This window comes from Macaca mulatta, chromosome 15, assembly GCF_049350105.2.
Source record: "Macaca mulatta isolate MMU2019108-1 chromosome 15, T2T-MMU8v2.0, whole genome shotgun sequence".
Lineage (NCBI taxonomy): Eukaryota > Metazoa > Chordata > Mammalia > Primates > Cercopithecidae > Macaca > Macaca mulatta.
Window position 1 is genome coordinate 46,827,322 of NC_133420.1, and position 24,590 is coordinate 46,851,911.

General features: G+C 39.0%; 1 protein-coding gene, 1 long non-coding RNA gene and 1 pseudogene across 4 annotated transcripts in view; 1 reads left to right on the forward strand and 2 right to left on the reverse strand.

The window, feature by feature from the left end:
* On the forward strand, positions 1–2,919 carry LOC144335163 (uncharacterized). The gene is made up of 2 exons (XR_013405654.1): positions 1–472; positions 567–2,919. It is a non-coding gene; the product is annotated as an uncharacterized LOC144335163 (long non-coding RNA).
* ZNF483 (zinc finger protein 483) overlaps positions 1,572–24,590 on the reverse strand; it is a 34,162-nt gene continuing 11,143 nt past the window's right edge. The window contains exon 6 of one of the 2 annotated variants that reach the window (XM_015117107.3): positions 1,572–5,238. In XM_015117107.3, coding sequence (XP_014972593.1) covers positions 5,219–5,238 — 20 coding nt within the window. In that variant the 3' untranslated portion in view covers positions 1,572–5,218. Of the gene's footprint in view, positions 5,239–15,165; positions 18,778–24,590 lie in introns of those variants that run through there. The other variant, XM_001105826.5, reaches the window with a different exon arrangement.
* On the reverse strand, positions 20,952–21,460 carry LOC708815 (small ribosomal subunit protein uS15 pseudogene; annotated as a pseudogene). Its single transcript, XR_001439938.3, has one exon. The product of XR_001439938.3 is annotated as a small ribosomal subunit protein uS15 pseudogene (transcript).

Consider the following 24,590-nt stretch of genomic DNA (forward strand, 5'->3'; position numbering starts at 1 on the left):
CCCAAATCTCATCTTGAATTGTAGCTCCCATAATCCCCACGTGTCATGAGAGGGACCCGGTGAAAGGTAATTGAATCATGGGGGTGGGTTTTTCCCGTGCTGTTCTAGTGACAGTGAATAATTCTCACAAGATCCAATAGTTTTATAAAGGGCAGTTCCCCTGCACACTCTCTCTTGCTTGCTGCCATGTAAGACATGCCTTTGCTCCTCCTTCATCTTCCACCATGATTGTGAGACTTCTCCAGCATTGTGGAACTGTGAGTCCATTAAACCTGTTTTTCTTTTTTCTTAAGACCGAGTTCCACTCTTGTTGCTCAGGCTGGATCGCAATGGCATGATCTCAGCTCACTGCAACCTCCGCCCCTTGGGTTCAAGCGATTCTCCTGCCTCAGCCTCCCAAGTAGCTCGGATTACAGGCATGCACCACCATGCCCAGCTAACTATATTTTTAGTAGAGACAGGGTTTCACCAGGTTAGTCAGGCTGATCTCCCAAGTAGCTCGGATTACAGGCATGCACCACCATGCCCAGCTAACTATATTTTTAGTAGAGACAGGGTTTCACCAGGTTAGTCAGGCTGATCTCTAACCCTTGCCCTCAGGTGATCTGCCCACCTCAGCCTCCCAAAGTGCTGGGATTACGGGCATGAGCCACCACACCCAGCCAACCTCTTTTTCTTTATAAATTACCCAGTCTTAGGTATGTCTTTATTAGCAGCCTGAGAATTGACTAATACATGTTTTCTATGTATAGATACTTAGTTCCATAGCTAGACTCACTTGTTAAAATGATCTTTCTGTTTTCTTCTTTTGCCACTAATGTTAACAGGATTGTTCATATTACATTTTTTAATTAGTTACTGTTGGAGTTTTGGAAAGCTTTTAAGTACACCTGACTCTCAATCTATGCACAATTAATTTATGAATTTTTGGAATAAAATACTAAAGAAAACAATGCTTTTTTTTTTGAGACAAAGTCTCACTCTGTCACCCAGGCTAGAGTGCAGTGGCATGATCTTGAGTCACTGCAACATCTGCCTCCTGGGTTCAAGTGATTCTCCTACCTCAGCCTCCTGAGTAGCTGGGATTACAGGCGTATGCCACCATGTCTGGCTAATTTTTGTATTTTTAGTAGAGACGAGGTCTCACCATGTTGGCCAAGCTGGTCTCGAACTCCTGACTGCAAATGATTCGCCCACCTTTGCCTCCCAAAGTACTGGGATTATAGGCATGAGCCACTGCGCCCAGCCAGAAAACAGTGCTCTTTCTAATACAGGATTCCAGATGAAATCATTTAAAACACTTCACACAATGTTTTAGCCTGATGCTTACAGCATACTTTAGAACTGCTGCCAGGTAGCTAATTGAACTTTTTATTATACAACTCACTGCCAGAAAAAAAAAAATTATTTCTGCCAGCATGTCATAGACTATTGCTTCAGGCATTTTGAGTCTATGTTTTGTTAACTTGTGCATGTCCCAGGTATTTAATTTTTTTTCAGTGAAATCTTGATAGTAAGGTGACAGTCAACATCCCATAAATGCTCCAAGATGAAGAACCAGGCAGGATATCACCATTGACAACATATTATTAGCCAAATTTAAAAAGTTAAACAAGATCTATAGGATTACCAACTTCTGGTAAAAACTCTGTCCTGTTCTCTGGAAAATCACCCAAAATGACAAAGAGCATAAGAAACTGGAATACAAACTCCATTTTAAGTCAAATCTATAGGCACCAGCAAGGTGGCTGTAATAAAAAAGACAGACAATAATGATTAATGGCAGAAGTGAAAAATTTTTTTTTTTTTTTTTTTTTTACCTGATTTACTCACACATTACTGATGGGAATGTAAAATAGTACACTCACTTTGCAAAGCAGTTTGGCAGTTCCTCAAAATGTTAAGCTAAAGTTACCATATGGACCAGCAATTTCACTCATAGGTATATACCCACGAGAACCAACAATATACATCCACACAAAAACGTTTATGTAAATGTTCATAGCACCATTATCCATAACAGCCAAAAGAAGGAACAACCCGTATGTCCATCAAACGAACAAAATGTGATCTATTCATACAATAGAATATTATTCCATCCTAGTCTAAGCCAAGAAGACTTAAGTACTGATGATACCTGCTATGATGTTAATAGACCTTGAAAATATTGTCAAAATATTCCCTGAACCGTAGACTACCACATGCTGGATGAAACATTTTTCTTCTGGCAATGAGTTACTTCATTAAAAGTTCAGTTAGCTAAGTGAAAGAAGCCAGACATAAAAGGCCACATATTGTATTTACATGAAATGTCCAGAACAGGCAAATTTATAGAGATAGAAAGTAGATTAGTGCTTCTCCAGGACTGGAGGGAGGCTAGTGATGGCTAATAGGTATGAAGTTTCTATTTTGGGGTGGTGAAATTGTTCTTGAATTATTTAGTGGTGATGGTTGTACAGCTTTGCAACTATACTAAAAACCATTGAATTGTATACTTTGAAGAGGTGAATTGTATGGTATCTGAATTATATCTCAGTAAAGCTGTTAAAAAAAAAAAGGGACATATGTAACCCTAAACAATAACATATAAAGACACTGATAAGGTTTGGCTCTGTGTCACCACCCAAATCTGATGTTAAATTGTAATCCCCAGTGTTGGGGAGGGACCTGGTGGGAGGTGATTGGATCATGCTGGCGGATTTCCCTCTTGCTGTTCTCATGATAGTGATTTCTCGTGAGATCTGGTTGTTTAAAAGTGTGTAGCACTTCCCCTTTTGTGCTGTCTCCTTCTACGACATGAAGATATGCTTGCTTCCCCTTCACTCTTCTGCCATGATTGTAAGCTTCCTGAGGCCTCCCCAGCCATGCCTCCTGTACAGCCTGTGGAACTATAAGTCAATTAAACCTCTTTCAGTTATACATTACCAAGTCTCAGGTGGTTCCTTAAAACAGTGTGGGAATAGGCTAATACAGAAGATTGGTGAGGCATTGCTATAAAGATGCCTGGAAATGTAGAAGCAACTTTGGAACTGGGTAATGGGCAGAGGTTGGAACAATTTGGAGGGTTCAGAAGGAGACAAGAAGATGAGGGAAAGTTTGGAATGTCTTAAAGACTTGTTGAATGGTTGTTAACAAAATGCTGATAGTAATATAAAGTCCATGCTAAGGAACTCTCAGAGGGAGATGAGAAACTTATTGGGAACTGGAGTAAAGGTCACTTGCTATGCTTCAGCAGAGACTGGCGGCATTGTGCTCTGCTTTAGGGGTCTGTAGAACTTTGAACTTGAGAGAGATGATTTAGGGTACATGGCAGAAGAAATTTCTAAGCAGCAGAGTATTCAGGACATGGCCTGGCTGCTTCTAATGCTCATATGCATTCGAATGCCTATATGCATTCAAAAGAGATGGTCTGAAATTGGAACTTATATTTAAAAAGAAAGCAGAGCAGAGAAGTTTGGAAAATGTACAGCCTGGCCATGTGGTAGAAAAGAAAAACCCATTTTCTGGGGAGGAATTCAAGAAGGCTGCAGAAATTTGCATGAGGAGCCAAATGTTAATAGCCAAGACAATGGGGAAAATGCTTCCAGGGCATTTCAGAGATCTTTGCGGCAGCCCTTTCAAAAGCCTGGAGGCCTAGGAGACAAAAACAGTTTCACAGGCCAGGCCCAGGGCCACACTGCTCTGTGCAGCATCAGGACATGGAACCATGCATTGTGGCTGCTCCAGCTCCAGGCATGGCTAACACAGGCGAAGGTATAGCTTGGACCATTGCTTCAGAGGATAGAAGCCCTAAACCTTGGAAACTTCCATGTGGTGCTGGGCCTGTAGGTGCACAGAAGACAAGAGTTGAGGTTTGAGAGCCTCTGCCTAGATTTCAGAGAATGTATGGAAATGCCTGGATGTCCAGGCAGAAGTCTGCTGCAGGAGCACAGCCTTTGTGGAAAACCTCTACTAGGGTGGTGCAGAGAGATAATGTGGGGATGAAGCCCCCACACAGTGGAGCCATGAGAAGATGGCCACCATCCTCCATAACCCAGAATGGTAGATTCACCAACAACTTGCACCATGCACATGGAAAAGTCACAGGCACTCAACAACAGCCCTTGAGAGCAGCCATGGGAGCTGTACCCTGCAGAGTAACAGGGGTGGAGGTGCCCAAGACCTTGGAAGCCCACCCCTTGCATCAGCATGCCCTGGATGTGAGACATGGAGTCAAACATTATTATGGAGCTATAAGATTTAATGACTGCCCCGCTGGGTTTTGGACTTGCATGGGGCCTGTAGCCCCCTTGTCTTGGTCAATCTCTCCCCCTTGGAATGGGAGCATCTACCTAATGTCTGTACCCCTGTTCTATCTTGGAAGTAACGAACTTGCTTTTGACTTGTGATTTTACAGGCTCATAGGCAGAAGCAGAAGGGACTTGCCTTGTATCAGAAGAGACTTTGGACTTGGACTTTTGAGTTAATGCTAGAATGAGTTAAGACTTTAAGGGACTGTTGGGAAGGCATGATTGGCTTTGAAATGTGAGAAAGTACATGAGATTTGGGAGGGGCCGGGGTGGAATGATTTAGTTTGGCTCTGTGTTCCCACCCAAATCTGCTGTTGAACTATAATCCACAATGTTAGGAGAGGGACCTGGTGGGAGGTGATGGGATCATGGTGGCAGATTTCCCTCCTGTTGTTCTCATGCTAGTGAGTTCTCATGAGATCTGGCTGTTTAAAAGTGTGTAGTACTTCCCCCTTTTTGCACTCCCTTGCTGCCATGTGAAGATGTGCTTGCTTCCCCTTTGCCCTTCTGCCATAAATTTCCTGAGGCCTCCCAGCCATGCTTCCTGTATAGCCTGCAGAACTGTGAGTCAATTAAGCCTCTTTTCTTCATAAATTACCCAGTCTCAGGTAGTTCTTTATAGCAGTGTGAGAACAGAATACACATATTGTTTAGAGGAAAAATTTTATTAACAGAGCACAGTAGAATATAGCACAACTGCCTTCTGATGGGGTACTAATGGAATCTGGAAAGATTTAGGAGGTAGAGGCATCAGGTTTTCTGGAAGTAGGGAGGAAATCAGAGGCTAAAAAGAGTTTGAAAATGTGCATAGAACAGTTTGAGCTCAAGTTGCCACTCTTACCTTATTTTGCCAGGTGATTATCAATTCATCACAATTGCCACAGGAAATGAGAGGCATTATCTTTTACCAAATAGAACTTGATAGGCTATTAACTTGGGTACCCTGGGCCTGGAGGAGGATAGAAATAAGATAGAAGACTAAAAACAGGATACTAAGTGGAAGTTTGAATAAAAGGGGATGAACTCCAACTCCTATCCCACCATGCAGTGTGCCTCTGCCTGCTCTCCAGTAATGGTAGCCAGGCTTATATCCCCCATGCTGACTGGGACATCCTTCTCTGGGGAAATTATAGAGCAGCCTCTGGAGAAATTACACTTCTCAAAGAAAAATTAACAGACACTGACATTTAGGGTCCCAAAGGCAAAAAGTACGTGACACTCAAAGTTTCTAACTCAAAGACTCTGGACGTTAGTTGTAAACCCTGAGCAGATTAGACTTCAGATTGTCTCCCTTGGGTAAAATACAGTGGTCTCCCCTTATTCAAAGTTTCACTTTCCGTGGTTTCAGTTACCCTCAATCAATCTTGGCCCCAAAATATTAAATAGAAAATTCCAGAAATAAACAATTCATAAGTTTTACATTGTGTATTCTGAGTAGCTCGATGAAACCTCTTGCCATCCTGCTCCATGCCTCCTAGGGCACAAATTATCCCTTTGTCCAGCATATCCATGTCATCTACACTACCTGCCTGTTAGTTACTTAGTAGCCTTCTCAGTTATCAGACTGACAAAACATACTACATACAGGGTTTGGTACTATCTGAGGTTGCAGACATCCACTCGGGGTCTTGGACCATATCCCCCATGGATAAGGGGGATACTGTATGCATTATGTGTGGGAAGAGATTGGTGACCAAAAGGAAAGACTGTGGTAGAAATAATCTATGTGCTCACCACAACGAGGGAAAAGCTGTATTTCAAGTCTGTCTTTAAGTTAGGTTAGGGTTATATGATTGATCTCTGGGCAACAGAAGAGTAGAAGTGACTTCTAAGACAGAGGTTCACAAACTTTCTTAGTTACAGCGTCCGTAGTACCAGGGCCATCTTTCCACAATGCTCCCAGGCAAACAAACAAACAAACCCGTTAACTACCAATTCCATTTGCTCAGTAGTTAGTTCCAAATAACCTAATAGTAGTAGTTTGTGATGTCAATAGTTGTAGTTGTGATAATCTCAATATTTTAAAATATCTTGGGAAGCCCGTGTGAGATCTCTACAGTGGCATGGGAAACCTTGGCACCTAGTTTGAAACCCATGGTTCTCAGCTGTTTCTAGGCTAGTGCTTAAAAACACTGCACAATGCTCCAGTTTTTCCTTTCCCTGCCTCTGGGACATTGGAAATCATGTGCTCCACACACCATGGCTACAAACTATGGGAAAGCAACAAAACACTGGAAAGACCCCTGGGGAATAAACTTTCATTCAGTTAAGCTACTCCGATTTGTTGGGTTATCTGAGGCTAGGACTGCTTACTGCAACTCAATACGGTAGTCACTTGAGGCTAGTGAGAAATGGAAATGCACACAGTGCCACATCACAATTTTAAAAACAGAAGCAGAGTCAAATACGTTTCCACTAAATGTATCTTTATTTTGATAGAACTACAATTCACTTTAACCACTGCATCGCATAGGACACTGTTGTACTATAATGCTTGTACAGGAACGTGCATTATCACTAGTGTTACACGTAAACACGTCACCAATCTAGACAGTATTAATAGATTGAGTTAGATGATTTTTTTTTCTATGCACGCATGTAATATCACAATGTGTTTACTTGGATATTTTATGCAGATAGCACAAGATAGAGTATACCTATGCAAACAGCACAAGTTACAGTGATACCTATGTAAATTGAAATCCTAAAATGAGATACTTAACATTTTCATTATAATTATTTTCTAGGTTAAAAAATATGAAAAAATATTTAAATTTTAAACAAAGGCATATTACTGAGGCAGAATTCAGTGCAGATACAGAAGCTGGTACTACAACTGGCATAGTCAAGACGACTAGAAGACAGTATAGTGCACATTTAATGATGAATGGCAATTGCAATTTACTGCAGCAGAGCAAAATGGAAAAGCTGTCTGTTGTATTCAGAAGTGTTAAAGATATATAGTAGATAATACTTAAGACAATATTTAAGATATGTAATTTTTAGCAACCATTTGGTGAGTTTAGGTCAAAAAAGAATACACAAAATTAGTCATATGAACTGAGTTAAATTTCTAATGAAACAATTTAAACAGCTTTTAAAAGGATCTGAGTTTGTAAACCTGGCAAGCTATAAAATAGCTTCTTACACATGCATATACAAAGAAGAACCTTAGATGGAGAGATGAACAAATTATCACTTTATCGTATTTAGAAAATTATGAGGGAAAGACCTTAAAAGACATTCACAAAAATTGAAAATCTCAATGAAACCATTAAACAATTTTGCTCTTGGATATACATGAACAAAATATATTTTTGCTTATAGAATATATTTTTAATAAAGACCAATTAATTCAAAATTTGAAAAATTTCAAGTATTTTTCTTTAGCCGTAGATGAACTGTTTGATATAAGACCCTGCCCAAAGAAAACTCTGGGCATATTCTGTCTCAAAGAACCTCCAAATTCACAATGTCGATTCATGTAAAGGCAATGAAATGTGAATTCATTGCCTAAAGGCTCAAACTCATGGCAGATATTTTTGACAATCTTCCATCTGTCAAAGAATTTCAGTTAGAGACAGAAAAGTTAGTTTCCATCACGAGGATGGGACTCCAGCTATGTTAAGTCAAAAGACCATCCGTGTTGGAATTTTAAAGCAAGAGGGTAAGTTTTCCCTCATTGCTTTATTCTATTGCATGATACACATTGAAAATATTTGTGTTCAGTTTTCTGAAGCAGACTCCAAGAAACGAGTCATGGATACAGGTGTTATAATTCTTCAGTACATACGCACAAAAGCTATAGAATGTTGACAGTTTATGAAACTTCTGGGGAAAAAAAAAAGTAACCAATGATCTCATTTACTTACCAATATTACTTGGATGACTTACAAAAGAATTTTATAAGGATTTCCTGTACTAGAAAATCCAATTCAAGGTTTCCTTGAAACAAAAGAAATGCTTACCAAATATTCAATCAAAGACAAAAAGCACGGTGATTCACATTTTCTCCCTAATATCACGCTGCATATGAACAAGCTAAATTTGAAGCTCCTAAAACTGGAAAAACTTGTGACCTGGCTAGACAGGTAAAAGAATTTATTTACAATAGAAACATTTCATAATACAAATAAAACAGAATAACTCACATATTTTTCAAATGAGTCAATATGCAGAAAATTTTAAATGTAAAATAAATGGCTGCAATAAGCAAAATCTGAAGAACGGTATGTTGTACTGATAAACTGTTTTGTTTCCATTTATACAATGCCTCATCAAATTTGATGCTAATAAACTGAATTGATACTGAATTTGCTTAAAAACAGTTTTGAAAGTGATATACATTTGCCTAGATATTAAATGAATTTTTCTAATAAAAGATGTTTTATTAATGTGGATGCAAATATAAAAAAAAAATTGGGGCTGTGTGCAGTGGCTCAGACCTGTAATCCCGGCACCTTGGGAGGCCGAGACAGGCAGACTGCCTGAGCTTAGGAGTTGGAAAACAGCCTGGGCAACATGGTGAAACTTCATCTCTACTAAAATAAAAAAACTTAGCCAGGCGTGGCAGCATGCACCTGTAATCTCAGCTACTGGGGAGGCTGAGGCAGGAGAATCGCTGGAACCCAGGAGGCAGAGGTTGCAGTGAGCCGAGATCGCGCCACTGCACCCCAGCCTGGGCGACAAAGTGAGACTCCAACTCGGAAAAAAAAAAAAAATTGGATACTTGATTCAGTTATTGGAATTAAGCATATTTAGAACAACAAAATATGTTTAGAAGAACTACGTGAATCTACTTATCAACTCTGTTTTATAAATCTAAATGTGAGTTAAGTATTACAAATGAAAATTTTGTGTGTAGATTAAGACGTGCTGTGACATATTACATACCAGATTTCAAAAATAGTGCAAAAAATAATATGTCTCAATAATTTTTTACATTGATTACATGATGAAATAATATTATGGATATACTGGGTGAAGTAAAATACATTTTTAATTTTACCTGTTTTATTTTCTAAAAGTGGCTACTACAAAATTTGAAATTACGTATGTGGCTCCCATTATATTACTGCTGGATGGTGTTGAAGTACCTAAAACACTTTCCAATCAGCTTGTAGAGCCCTGCTCTTAAATATAAATAGTCAAAGATCACCAGAGGCTTCAGGAAAGCCTCCAATGTGAGAGACAGAAAACAGGTAAAAACAACTCAAAGGAAACAGCGATAATGCAGGGAGCAGAATAACACAGAAACACACTATAATTAACATGCTCAGAGAAAAAATACTTCACCTATGAAACAAAACCAATTAGAAAAAAGGAACAGAGAATCACATAATGCACTTGGAAATAAAAATATGACAGCAGAGATAAAACATTCACAACATTTAATAGTAGAGCTGGAAGATAAAGTTGAAGAAATCTTCAAGAAAGTAGGAAAAATCAAAAACATGGAGAGAGTGGCCCAGGAATCCACCTCTCCACCTAGACAACAATTACATCGGCAGAAAGTTCCTAAAGTGATTATTTTGGGAGCACATTGAGTCCATCTGAACACTTGTAGCTTCTACGGGAAATCCTGACTGGTAAATTGCAGTTAACATTGGTGGATTTCACCCTTCAGTGAAGTAGCAGCTACCCATCCCCTACCCACTCCATGGAAGGCAGCTGTGGAGACACAATCCCACATTTCTGGTTCAGCTTGCTGCCGCCAGGGTGGACAATAAAAGCCACTTCCTCCAAATATCAGGGTTCTGATTGCAGATATCTACTTCTGATCACAGAGGAAGAGCAGACACAGAAGCAAGCTACCATTCTCCCAACCCCCAACTGGCTAAAGTGGCTTCCAGGAGAAAAAAGGGATGACACCTGTTTTTCTGGACATTCAAAAAACTGTGTATCTAGGAGAATTTAGAAAGCCATTGCCCCTGCCCAGGGGAAAACACAGGCTCTGAAAAGAACTGAGAAAACTTCAGGCATTCAACACAGGCTGATCCCTAGCAGAGACAGTCTATGACAATAAAACAAAAATGAAAACAAAAAACATACAATACACACACACACACAAATAAAAAAAATAAACCCTGGGGGAAAAGGAATAATCTGATTTCCAGAGCTGCCACATTTTTAGATTCAAATGTCTAGCTGTCAACAAAAACAATCACAATGCATACAAAGAAACAAGAAAGTATGGACCATTCAAAGGCACAAAATAAACCAACAAAAAATGGACACGAGGAAGACCAAACATTGACTTGCTAGACAGACTTTAAACCAACTGCCTTAAAGATGCTCAAAGAGCTAAGTGAAAGTTCTGACTGTGTTGACAGATCAGAAGAGAAAATGAAGAAGACTGAAGCTTCAAAGCAGAAAAATGAAGGGAATATGTATCATTCACCATTAACTTAGAAGGCAAGGGTCCACTTTACAAAAGAACCACAAACATTTAGAAAATCAATGCAGAACACTGCGGCCACCACCACCACCACCGCCACCACCCCCCCAGAAAAGCTACAGGTAGGTTTAGCAAAGCTTGTAGATGATCAGACCTGCTCTGATAATCTAAAAGGGAGAGAGACCTAAGAACTCCAACCTGGAAGAACCTCTCTACATCAGACTTCATAAAAAAGACTCCAAGAGAGGTATCTTACCAATTTCTCAGGGTGAAAAACACTTTGCTTGGAAGTCGCAACTTACTGAGCACCAAAGGATTCATTCAGCAGAGGAACCTCACATGTGTTCTGGCTCGAGAGAAGTTTTCTCAGTTCAGACCTCTATAGGCACTAACATTTCCACACAAGGGAGAAACCCTAATATGTGCTACATTTTATGAAAAGCATTTTGACGGTGTGCTTTTCAGAATCGCAAGATATTTCTCCCCAATGATCAAGAAATTCCACATCTGATAAAACTATTCTGAGGTGAAAACAAGAGCAAAACAAAATTAAATATTTATTCATATACTCACACACACAGAGAACCTCCAGTGACTCTCTATTGCACTAATAAAGCAATAAACCACTCTACAGAACTGGAAAGGTCTTTGTGGTGCAGGTTCTGAACTATGGCAGCAAGCACTGCAACTGACTCCTACCCTCACCCCCCAGAGACACCAAGACAAGTTATAATCAAGCTGTTGAAATCCAAAGAGAAAAGGAGAATCTCAAAAGTGGCAAGAGATAAGCAAATCATCACATAAAAGGGATCCTCAGTGAGACTGCTGATTGCTCATCAGAAACCTTGGAAGCTAGAAGGCTGTGGTGTCGTTATACTCAGCGCAGAAAGAAAAAACAAAACAAAACAAAACTGTCAACTGAGAATTCTATATCCAGCAAAACTGTCCTTCAAACAAGAATTTATCAATAAAAGGAAATTACCTTAACATAATAAAGGTCAAATATGAAAAAACCACAGCTAACGTCATATGGAATGATACAAAATTGAAAGCATCTCAGGAAAAGGCACAGATGCCTGCTAGTGCTGCTTCTATTCAACACAGTAATGGAAGTCCTAGCCAGAGCAATTGGCAAGTTAAAGCCATTCAAACTGGGAAGAAGGAAAAATTATCTATTTGCAGATGCCATAATCTTATATTTAAAAATCCCAAAAATTTCACAAGAAACTGTTATGACTAATAAACAAATTCAGCAAAGTTGCAAGATACAAAATCAACACTCAAAACTCAGTTATGCTTTACTAACAAAGACCCATTTACAACAGCATCAAAAACAATAAAATACTCAAGAATAAACTTGACCAAGGAGGCAAAAGTCTTGTACAATGACAACTATAACACATTGCTGAAAAAATTAAAGATGGCACAAATACATGGAAAGACACCTTGGGTTTACAGACTGTAATGTTTCATATTAATATGTCCACATTACCCAACAGATCTACAAATTCAATGCAAGCCCAATCTCCATGCCGTTTTCCACAGAAACCAACCAACCATCCTAAAATTCATTTGAAATCTTAAGGACCCCTGAATAGCCAAAACAATCTGGGAAAGAACAAAGCTGGAGGCCTCACACTTCCTCATTTCAAAAACATACTACAGGAAAACAGTGTAATCCTAATTACAAAACATTACTGGAGTAATCAAAATAGCGTGGTACTGGCATAAAGACAAACATACAGACCAAAGGAACAGAGTAGACAGTCAGAAATAAACATGCATGTATATGGTCAAATGATCTTTGACGAGAGTGCAAAGAATGCATGATACGGAAAGGATAGTCTCTTCAACAGATGGGGCTGGGAAAACTGGATATTCGCATGCAAAAGAATGAAGATGGGCCCTTCACCATACATAAAAATCAAAATGGTTAAAAGACTTAAACATAAGACCTGAAACTACAAAACTCCTAGAACAGGAGAAAAGCTTCATGACATTGGATTTGGCAATGGTTTCTCAGGCATGACAACGAAAGCACAGGGAACGAAAGAAAAAATAGAAAAATCGAACTTCACCAAAATTAAAACCTTTTTTCAAAGAGCATTAAGAATAGAATGAAAAGGCAACTCACACAGAATGGAAGAAAGTATTTGCAAATCATTTACCTGAAAAGTTCTTTATATATTCTGGATATACAAAGAACTTCTACACCTAAACAACAATGGCAACAAAACCAATTAAAAAATGGGCAAAGAACTTCAATCAACATTTCTCCAAAGAGATACAAATGGTCAATAAGCACATAAAAAGACAGTCAACATCACTAATCACTAGGGAAATGCAAAACAAAACCAGAATAAGATACCACTTCAAACCCATTAGGATGTTTGTTATAAAAAAGAAATAGAAAATAAGTGTTAGCAAGGGCAGGAATATTGAAAAAACCCTTGCACATAGCTGGTGGGAATTTAGAATAGTGTAGTTTCATTTCCTCAGGAAGTTAAACATAGAATCATCATAAGATAAAGCAACTCCATTTCTAGGTGTATACTTAAGAGAACAGAAAGCACCACTGATTATAGCAATGTTATTCTTGATAGCCAAAACGGTGGAAACAACTTAAATGTCCACTGGCAGATAAAAGGATAAACAAAATGTGGTATACAAGTACAATGAAATATTATTCACTCTTAAAAAGGAATTAAATGGAATATTATTCAGCCTTAAAAAGGAATTAAATTCTGATACGTGTTACGACACAGCAGAACCTTGAAAACATAATGCTAAGTGGAATAAGCCACACACAAAAGGGCAAATATTGTATGATTCCATTCATGCCAAGTAATTAGAACAAATTTGTATAGATAGGAAGTAGAACAGTGGTTACCAGGAGCCTGAGGAGGAGAAAATGGGGCATTATTGTTTAAGGAGTACAGAGTTTCAGTTTGGGATGATGAAAAAGTTCTGGAGATGGACAGTGGTGATGACTGCAAAAAATGTGAACCTATCTAAATGCTACTGAGTTGTATAACCAAAAAGTGTTTAAATGGTTAATTTTATGCTATGTATATTTTACATTAAAAAGTAATTCTAAAATAAATAAAGTTAATTTATCGACAAAAACCTTGCCTTGTCTTGTGATATGAAAAAAATTTATACAAGCTCATTAAGAGGAAACATTATTTAAAGCAAGGACTTCATTTTAAAGTAAAATGTGTCACAGTGCTCTTAATAAAAGCAATCCTATAAGGAATCAAAAGATATTTAAAGCCTTTTGATAATGTGACTTAATCCAAAAGTGAATTTAAATATTTGGGTGATGGGCCAGAGTGAATGTCCCGCAGGAAATTATACAGACTTAGCTACTGAAATCAAGACTTTGATAAATTATTATCCAACAGAGTTTGAGGCAGCCCTCTGTAGCTAGTACATGGTATTTAGAAAGTTCATATTGGATAAAGGACTTATATCCAGAATAAAAAGGATTACAACACAATATCAGCAACTCCATTTTTAAATGGACAAAAAATCTGGCAATAAAACACTTCACTAAGATACATGAATGGCTGAAGAGCACATAAAAGATGCTTTGACATTATTCGTCATCTGGAAAATCAGAGTTAAAACCACAAAGGAATATTTCAAACACTAGAATGGGTGTAATTTTTAAAAAACAGACAATGACTGGCAAGATTGTAGAGAAATGGGAACCCTCACACGTTACTAGTCAGAATGTAAAGTAATGCGGTCACTTGGGAAAACAATTTGGCAGTTTCCTAACAAAGTTAAACAAAAATTTACCATATGACATAGCAACTCCCCTCAGGCATCTGCCTAAGAAAAATGAAAACATGTCCACACAAAGGCTTGCACGCTAATGTTCAAAACACTTGCATACCAATGTTCAAAGCAGCATTATTCCTAACAGGCAAAAACTGGAAAAACCTCAAATGTTCTTCAACTAGTGAATGTACAAAGGATCCACATAATCTAATATTATTTATGATAAAAAGGAATAAAGTACTAGTATCTTACAATATGGATGAACTTAAAACACATTAATAAAAAAATATGGAAAGATCACATATAACATAAAATGTACAGAAAAAGACAACTCTAGAGACACAAAGTAGACTGAGTAGTGGGTGCCTGGGATTAGAAGTTGGAAGGGAGATTAACTGTAAACTGGAATAAGGGATCTTACTGGGATGATGTTCTAAAAAATGGATTATGGTAATGGTTACACAACTCAGCAAATTTACTAAAATTCACTGAATTGTACACTTGATATGGTTTTAATGATATGTAATTTGTACCTCAGTAAATTCACTGAAAAAAATGTTTATACTCTAGATTCCCAATGGATACTGGGATAAAACATTGTTATGAATGTTAGGGAGTCTAAGAGTAATCATCCTGGAACAAGTCTTTTCTGAAGTCTTTTGCATGTTTCTTCAACTCTTTCTATAAATTACATTTTTCAGAAAACAAAACTTAAACCAAGTTTTTTGTCTTTTCAGAAAAAAACTTATAACCATCATGAATGATTCTCATTATAAACATTCCTTTCGTGGCTAGCATGTGATTGGTTGGTCTGCTGAGCAATAACTATGCAGACCAATTTATCACACGGCAATATTTAAACTGCAGGCTTGGGGTTGGGGAGGCAAAAAAAACCTTCTCCCAGAGGTAGCATTTCACACCTACATACATTAGTCACAGTAAATGTTCCTGAGTCTAAGATCAGCATTAAGGATCGCTTTACTTCCATAAACCAAGAATTTTCTTGTTTAGCTCTCTTTCTATAGGAGCTGCCTACAATTTCAACTTTAGGAACTTATTTCTAGACCATTGTCCATGGGGTTTCTCCAGAACCCTATGACCTGAAGCCAAAACCTCACTCATTCAGGGCCTTAAGTTCCTTTTTCAGTTGGAAATTATTATTCAGACTCCACCAATGAAATTTATAAGGAATAATCCACCAATACCCGTATATTCCATTCCTCTGAGGTCTAATGTCACGAAAGAAAACTTAACTGAAAATTTTTTCTGTATCAATTCTACATTCATTCCCTGAACTTTACTTGCTATCAATGGGGTCTCTTTAGATTTTAGGGTGTCTATTCTCAAAATGGTAGGGGTTATAACAGAACATTCCTACAGTGGGAAAGTCAGGTTACATACATGAGAGAACTAGCTAAGTCAGAAAGTAGATTCCCCATCAAAAGGTGGCAGCTGCTACCCAGGACCAGCTGAGTGCTTTACAGAAATATAAGCCCAGTGTTGTTAGCCCTTATAATTTTTTAAGACAAGCATTGTTTTTAGTATGAAATGCCCTAATTTTAGACAGCGGCAACAATGTACACACACACACACACACACACACACACACACACACACACACACACACACGCACCCCAAGTGGACAAATTGTTAGAACAGCTTTTAACTGTTGCCATACAGAATGCTTACACTCCAGTTGCAAAAAAATGTACTTGCTACAGGCAACATTGTTTTAAAGTAGAATTTTTGCAAACCAAAATCCATCCAGAACAGCTGTTTTCAGCACACTTCCTTCGCCTCAGCCCCCATTTATTTTCCTAGGACTGTTACTCTCACGGCTGAGATGGCTCCCATGCAAGCTCTCTGGCTTCTCAGTCCCCTTGGCCAATGCCAAAAGAAAAAGAGCTCCCTTGGCCAATTAAAATACTCCCTCAAGGAAAAGTTGTTTGAGTTTCACTGGCCCATTCCTAGTTACAGCATTTCAGGGATTCCTGTACAAAGTTTTCAACAACTATACTGCATTCTCACTAAGCTAGAAGTCCAGCATCCTGGGAACCAGGCTTGGTGGAGTGTACCCGTAATGTCAGCTACTCAGGAAACTGAGATGGAAGGATCACTTGAGCCCAGGAGTTCAAGACCAGCATGGGCAACATAGTGAGACACCATCCCAAAAAAGAAAAGCGGAAAAAAAAAAAAAAAAAAAGAAGTCCAGCATCCTGAATAGTGGTATTTTTCACTAGAGAAACTTGAAAGTAATGACAAATAATAAAAAAAAAAAACTTATGTCCACAGCTTCAGAGATTATCAGGAATATCAAAAAAACCAAAAACTAAAAAACCAAAAAAGACAAAAATCATTAGTCCCATCCCTTCATTCTGCTGGTGAAAAAAATAAAATTCTGAAAGGTCAAATGACTTGTCCAAGGTGTATACAGCAAGTTAGTTGGCAAACTGGGACAGAATCCGAGTTATCTGACTGCAGTCAAGTTCTCTTTCCATCACACTACATGGTAGTGGAAGAAATCAGAGGGAAATCCCCTGAAGAAAAGAGTTTTTCCAATTCGTTTGGCCTCAGAATCATTTTGCATTCTTCCCTTTCCAGTGACTTTACCAACTAATTACTGTTTACCAGCTGTTGCCATCCTTGAAAAGAAGAGGGATGGGCAAAAGAATATTTTTCCTGCCAATTTATGAAAGTTGCAGCTACTGATCAATATTGTAAGTTTATATCCCAGGGTTTCAGTAACTGACAATTTGAATTCAATTCCCCCCATCTTAATGTAGTTCCAGGATTACTCTGCGGCATGAAATCCCCGATGTCTAATGAGGCCTGAATTACTTTTAAATGTCTTCTCACATTCGTTACATTCATATTCTCTCCTTCCGGTGTGAATTTTCAGGTGTTCTACAAGGATTGAGCTTCGACTAAAGGTTGCACCACAATAGTTACATTCATAGGGTTTCTCTCCTGTATGAATTCGGTGGTGCTCATTAAGAGATGAACTCTGACTGAAGGACTTCCCACATTCTTTACATTTATAAGGTTTTACCCCAGTATGAATTCTCTGATGACGACTAAGCAGTGAATGAGTTGGGAAGGCTTTCTCACATTGGTTACATTTGTAGGGTTTTTCTCCTGAATGAAGTCTTTGATGATAGATCACAGATGTAAAATGGCTAAAAGTCATTCCGCAATCATTACACAAATACGGTTTTTCTCCAGTGTGAATTCTCTGATGCCGGGTAAGGCATGAATTCTGTCTAAAGGCTTTTCCACATTCGCCACATTTATAGGGTTTCTCTCCAGTATGAATTCTCTGATGTTTGGAAAGGGATGAGCTATGACTGAAGGATTTTCCACAATTGTTACATGTATAGGGTTTTTCTCCGGTATGAATTCGCTGATGTTGAATAAGAGATGAACTGTCACTGAAGGGTCTCCCACAGTCTTTACATTTATAAGGTTTTTCTCCAGTATGAATTCTCTGATGTTTAATGAGGTGAGCACTTAGGGTGAAACCTTTCCCACAATCATCACATTTGAAGGGTTTCTCTCCACTGTGAGTTCTATGATGTGGCGTGAGCGACGAACTATCACTAAAAGCTTTTCCACATTCATTACACATATAGGGTTTTTCTCCAGTGTGAATTCTCCGATGTTTGGTGAGTGAGGCGCTATAGCCAAAGGCTTTTCCACACTTACTACATTTATGAGTTTTTTCTCCAGTCTCATTTCCCTCATCTTTATTTAAGGCTGCTTCTTGACATGAATCTTTCCGACATTTCTCACACATAGGGATTTTTCTCCTAGAAAGAGTTGATCTTCTAATAAAGATTATCCCACACTTACTGCATTTTTGGGACCTATCCCCCAAATGAATCTTCTGACGTTTCTGATGTTCAGTAAGAGCTGAAGAATGACTTAAGACTTTCCCACCGTCATTAGATTTCCGTGACTTTTCTCCAGTGGTTTTCTCCTTGCGGTTCAGAACGAGGTCTGAATGAAAACTGAAGGGTTTCTTGCTTTCATTATACCTCCGAGATTTCTTCCTCAAGTAGACTTTCAGATGTTTAATTAAGTCTGAAGTTTCTTTGAAATTATGTCCAAAGGGGCTTTTACCTGGGTCAAATTCCTCACCCCTACTGCCACTCCCACGAGTTTTGTTTTGTGTGACTGTTCCTTTTGAATTTCCCTGATTACCGTGATCATCCTCTGAGCTGCCACAGTATTGCTGGAATTCTTCCATCAAGCCATAATCATCATCCCTGAGGCATCTTTCTATTATTTTATCTAAAGCCGATTCATCTAAAAGAAATAAGAAATAGAGTATTTCCTGTTTGCAAGAAAGGAAGCTGTTGTATTTGGGTCTGAAATAAGAATACATTAGTAACTACAAGGAATACAGTTTCGATGGTTCTCAAAAAGAGCTTTATAAAATAGACAAGGAAAAGACAATATAGGAAAACAATGTAAACATATGGGTTAAGAAAAATATTGAGAAAGATGAAAAGTTTGTGCTTTACAGTTAGATACAAGTTTTTGCCCTCATTTTGAATTTTTATAAGAAGTTCAGGACGGGCGTGGTGGCTCACGCCTGTAATCTCAGCACTTTGGGAGGCCGAGGCAGGCAGATAATAAGGTCAGGAGATCAAGACCATCCTGACTAACATGGTGAAACCCCATCTCTACTAAAAATACAAAAAATTAGCCAGGTGTGATGGCATGAGCCTGTGGTCCCAGCTACTCGGGAGGCTGAGGTAAGAGAATCGCTTGAACCCAGGAGGTGGAAGTTGCAGGGAGCCAAGATTGTGGCACGGTACTCCAGCCTAGGCAACAGAGCAAGGCTCCATCTCAAAAAAAAAAAAAAAAAAAAAAGGTTCAAACCTATTCTCCCTATATCGTAATTTTTCTCTTTCCAACAATGATACCACAAACATTTGTCGAATATTTACCAAATGCCAGGTCCTGCACCAAGCACGATGTAATAAAAGTAAGTACAATATACTGCACTTAATCTTCACAACAACCCTACGGAGTAGCTTTTATTACCATTCCGGTTTTATGGATGTTGACAACTGGGAACATAAGAGTATTAAGTAGTCTGCCCAAGGTCACATGTATAATACGTGATAGAGCTAGATTTTTAACTTAATCTGAAACCAAAGCCCACGCTCTTGATCCCTATATCATATCACCTCTCCACAAAGCAGACAAATAACACTACTTTGTTGAAAAGAGTAAACACATCATACATATGCAGCACCACCAATATAGACTTTCAAAGATTACAAGTTGGCCCTATCAGCCTTACATATACACTAATCAGGCATCCATTTTAAGCCTCTCCTACACTGTTGCAGTTCCAGTACTATTCTTCTGACCTGCATACTTCCTACTACCTAGAATGCATTCTCACAGCACCCTCACTCTCACAAACATAAATTCGACAGGGCCTAGGGTTCAATTGCAACAATCTCCAGAGCTCTCTCCAATACCATACTCTCACTGATTATGCTATTCTCAGAATTTTTGAATTCACTAATTAACTACATCCTGGCTTTTTGCCATGAGGTCACACTGTCACTTTTATGAAACTATTTTTTCAACAGATAATTATAAAATACAAAGTTACTCAAAATCGTATTACCTAGAAGTTAACTAATGGTTAATACACAATTCTGTATATTTCCTTCGATGTTTCTATATAGTTTAAAACAGAAAAACTGTATAATTTGTATTGTTATTCTTTTCACTTTGTATTGTTACTCTTTTCATTTATGATTATTTCCCATTTTACTGCTAATTTTTCTTTAAAAATTTTTTTTATTTTTATTTTTAGAGACAGGGTCTTACTCTGTTGCCTAGGCTGGAGTGCAGTGGCATGATCACTGCTCACTGCAGTCTCAACCTCCCCAGCTCAAGCAATCCTCCCATCTCAGCCTTCCAAGTAGGTAGAACCACAAGCAGGTGTCACCACATCTGGCTAATTTTTAAAAATTATCTGTAGAGATGGGGTCTCCCTGTGCTGATCAGGCTGGTCTTGAATAGCTGGCCTCAAGTGATTCTCCCACTATGGCCTCCCAAAGTGCTGGGATTACAGGCGTGAGCCACCATACCCAGTCTCATTCTCTTATTGAACCTTTATCAAATAATACTTCCTGAAAAACAGAGTCATGAAGGCAGAATTACTAAACCAAAGGGTGGAAACTAGGTTATACTGCTTTACATGACACATGAGGAGCAGAAGCCCCTGAGTACTATCTCTGGTCAAATATTCTTTAAATCTTTGCAAATTTAATTCATAATAAATAGTATTATTGCTTTAAATGTGCACTGTATTGCTAACCAGTGAGTTTGAACAATTTTTTCATGTTCACGAGCTATTTAAATTTTAAATTTTGTTGGTGATCCATTCAAGTTAGTCCATTTTCCTAACAGACTTAGTGTTCTTTTTTTTTTTTTTTTTAGTTAAACAATCATTTTATTGCTTGAGTACACAGACAAATTTATGCGACCAGGGCAGAGGCTGTAGATGATTCATATTTCCAATTGGGAGGGAGGACTCGCTTGGTCTTATAATATCGAGCCAAACGGTGAATCCGGCTCTCTATCAGAATCAGACGGAATTTAGCATCCTTATCCTTTCTGTTCCTCTCAAGATGCTTTCGAACAGCAACTGCTTTCTTAATTAAATGGTAGAGATCTTCAGGAAGATCAGGAGCAAGTCCCTTAGACTTAAGAATTCTTAAGATTTTATTGCCTGTCACAAAACGTACTTGTGCAACACCATGTGAATCTCTCAGGATCACACCAATTTGTGAAGGAGTCAGGCCCTTCTTGGCCAGTTTGTAAATCTGCTCCTTCATGTCGTCAGATGTCAACTTCAACCAAGTGGGGACGCTGCGTCGATAGGGCAAAGCCGACTGGGACAGGCCCTTCCCGGGAGCATGCATGCGACCCATGATGGCGGCAGTCAGGCAGCGAAAGGAGTTCCTTATTGATTTGAATGAGGTTTTTTTTTTGAAATGGAGTCTTACTCTGTCACCCCAGCAATCTCTGCTCACTGCAACCTCCACCTCCCGGGTTCAAGCAATTCTCCTGTCTCAGCCTCCTGAGTAGCTGAGACTACAGCTGCCCACCACCACACTTGGCTAATTTTTGCATTTTTTAGTAGAGACGGGGTTTTACCATGTTGGCCAAGCTGGTCTCGAACTCCTGACCTCAGGTGATCCACCTGCCTTGGCCTCCCAAAGTGCTGGGATTATAGGTGAGCCACGACACCTGGCTGAGGTTTTTTGTTTTTGTTTTTTTTTTAAATAAATTATGGCCATTGACTGCTGTATCTGTCAAAAACTTTCTTCTCTAATGTGTCGTAAATAACTTTTAAAACAAGCTGTATATCAACATGAGGCTTTTTGTTTGATGTAAGATAACTGGGGAAGGAACATATATTCACACCAGTGCTGCTAGAACTACTCATAACACTTTTAGAATCCATTTTTTAAATTCCCCTCCAAAATGCTACTTAAATGTGATAAAACAACTATTGTCCTTTATATATGTAATCACAGTTGACCCTTGAACAACATAAATTTGAACTGCAAGTGTCCATTTACAGGTGGATTTTTGTTTTTCTAAGAGATGGGGTCTTGATCTATCATCCAGGCTGGAGTACAGTGGCATGATTGTAGCTCACTGCAACCTCTAACTCCTGGGCTCAAGCAATCCTCCTACCTCGGCGCACACCACTGTGCCTGGCTGGTTTTTAAATTTTTTGTAGAAACAGGGTCTCATTATGCTGCCCAGGCTGGTCTCAAACTCCTGGCTTCAAGTGGTCTTCCCGTTTTGGCCTCCCAAAGTGTTGAGATTACAGGTGGGAGTCACCATGCCCAGCCTGTGGATTTTTTTCAATAAACACGTTAGAAAAATTTTTGGAGATCTGTGACAATTGGAAAAAACTTGCAGACAAACTGTGTAGCCTAGACATGTCAAAAAAAAAAAAAAAAGTCATGAACTTTTAAGATATATAGATACTAATCTATTTTGTCATTTATTGCTATAAAATGTACACAAATTATAAAGTTAGAATTTATCAAAACGTACACACACACTTACAGGCCATACTTGGTGTCATTCACAGTCTAGAGAAATGTAAGCAAATGTAAAGATACAGTATCAAATAATAACTGGGCCAGGCACAGTAGCTCACCCCCATAATCCCCACCACTTTGGGAGGCCAAGGTAGGCAGTTTGTTTCAGCTCAGGAGTTGGAGACCAGCCTGAGCAACATGACAAAACTCTGTACAGAAAATACAAACGTTAGCTGAATATGGTGGCATGTGCCTATAGTACCAGCTACTCAAGAAGCTGAGGTGAGAGGATTGCTTGAGCCCAGGAGGTAGAGGCTATAGTGAGCTGTGATCATGCCACTGCACCCTAGCCTGGATGATGGAGCAAGACCCTGTCTCAAAATAATAATAATAATAACAACTGCATAAAACGAACTATAGTACATACTATACGCTGTAATAATTTCATAGGCATCTCTTGTTGGTATTGCAATGAGCTCAAACGTCTGCCTTAAGTATCCACTTAAAATGCCAGGTAGGCCAGGTGCAGTGGCTCACGCCTGTAATTCCAACACTTTGGGAAGCCAAGGCAGGCAGATCACTTGAGGTCAGGAGCTTGAGACCAACGTGGTTAAACTCCGTCTCTACCAAAAATACAAAACTTAGCTGGGTGTGGTGGTGCATACCTGTAATCACAGCTACTTGGTAGGCTGAGGCAGGAGAATCGCTGGAACCCAAGAGGTGGAGGCTGCATGAACTGACATCACACCACTGCACTCCAGCCTGGGTGACAGAGTGAGACTCTGTCTCCAAAAAAAAAAAAAAAAAAAAATCCATATCATGCTAATCATCTCCATGTAAGCAGTTCACGTCTCCAGGAAATTGCCTATCACAGTAAAAATGGATCTCTTGCAGTTCTCTCCTATTTTTCATTGTCTTTAGTGCAATACTGTAAAACTTGAATAACATCATGGGACCCATACAAAGTGCTGCTAGTAGCACTGGAAGTGCTGCCAACAAGCACAGAATAGTCACGATAATTCAAGAAAAAGCTGAACTGCTTGATATGCACCATAGACTGAGGTCTGCAGCTATAATTGTCTGTCATTTCAGATAGACAACATAAACTTAGTGATCTGTACACACAGTACAGTGCTGTAAATGTATTTTATCTTTTTGCCTTAATAGCATTTTTCTCTGGCTTACTAGAATATAGTATATAACAAACATATGTAATTCTGTTTATCAATAAGGCTTCAGGTCAACAGTAGGCTATTAGTAGTTAAGTTTTTGGAGAGTTAACAGTTATATATGGATTTTCAACTGTACGGGCGGAGGGGGTCAGTGCCCCTAATCCTTATGTTGTTCAAGGGTCAATTGTATACTGGAAGCAGCCAATAAGTTGACTACAATAAATGTTTGAGAAGATGGAATACAGCAAGATGGATTATTGCTTCTTTCTTTAAGATAAACCAAGGTATCGATACATATAATAACTTATTTTTATTTTCATTTTGTTTTTTTTGAGACGGGGTCTCGCTCTGTCGCCCAGGCTGGAGTGCTGTGGCGCGATCTTGGCTCAGTGCAAGCTCTGCTTCCCAGGTTCAAGCGATTCTCCTGCCTCAGCCTCCCAAGTAGCTGGGATTACAGGCACCTGCCACCATGCCCAGCTAATTTTTTTTTTTTTTTTGTATTTTTAGTAGAGACGGGGTTTTACCATGTTAGCCAGGATGGTCTTGATCTCCTGACCTCGTGATCCGCCCGCCTTGGCCTCCCAAAGTGCTGGGATTACAGGCAGGAGCCACTGCGCTTGGCCTATTTTTATTTTTTTTAACGTAAATTTAATGTATATAAATCGTGGCCAGGCGTGGTGGCTCCCGCCTGTAATCCTAGTACTTAGGGAGGCCAAGGCGGTTGGATTACTTGAGATCAGGAGTGATCCACCTCCTTTCCATGCGGAAATGCCATCTCTACTAAAAAAAATACAAAAAAAATTAGCTGGGCGTGGTGGCACGTGCCTATAGTCCTAGCTACTTGGGAGGCTAAGGC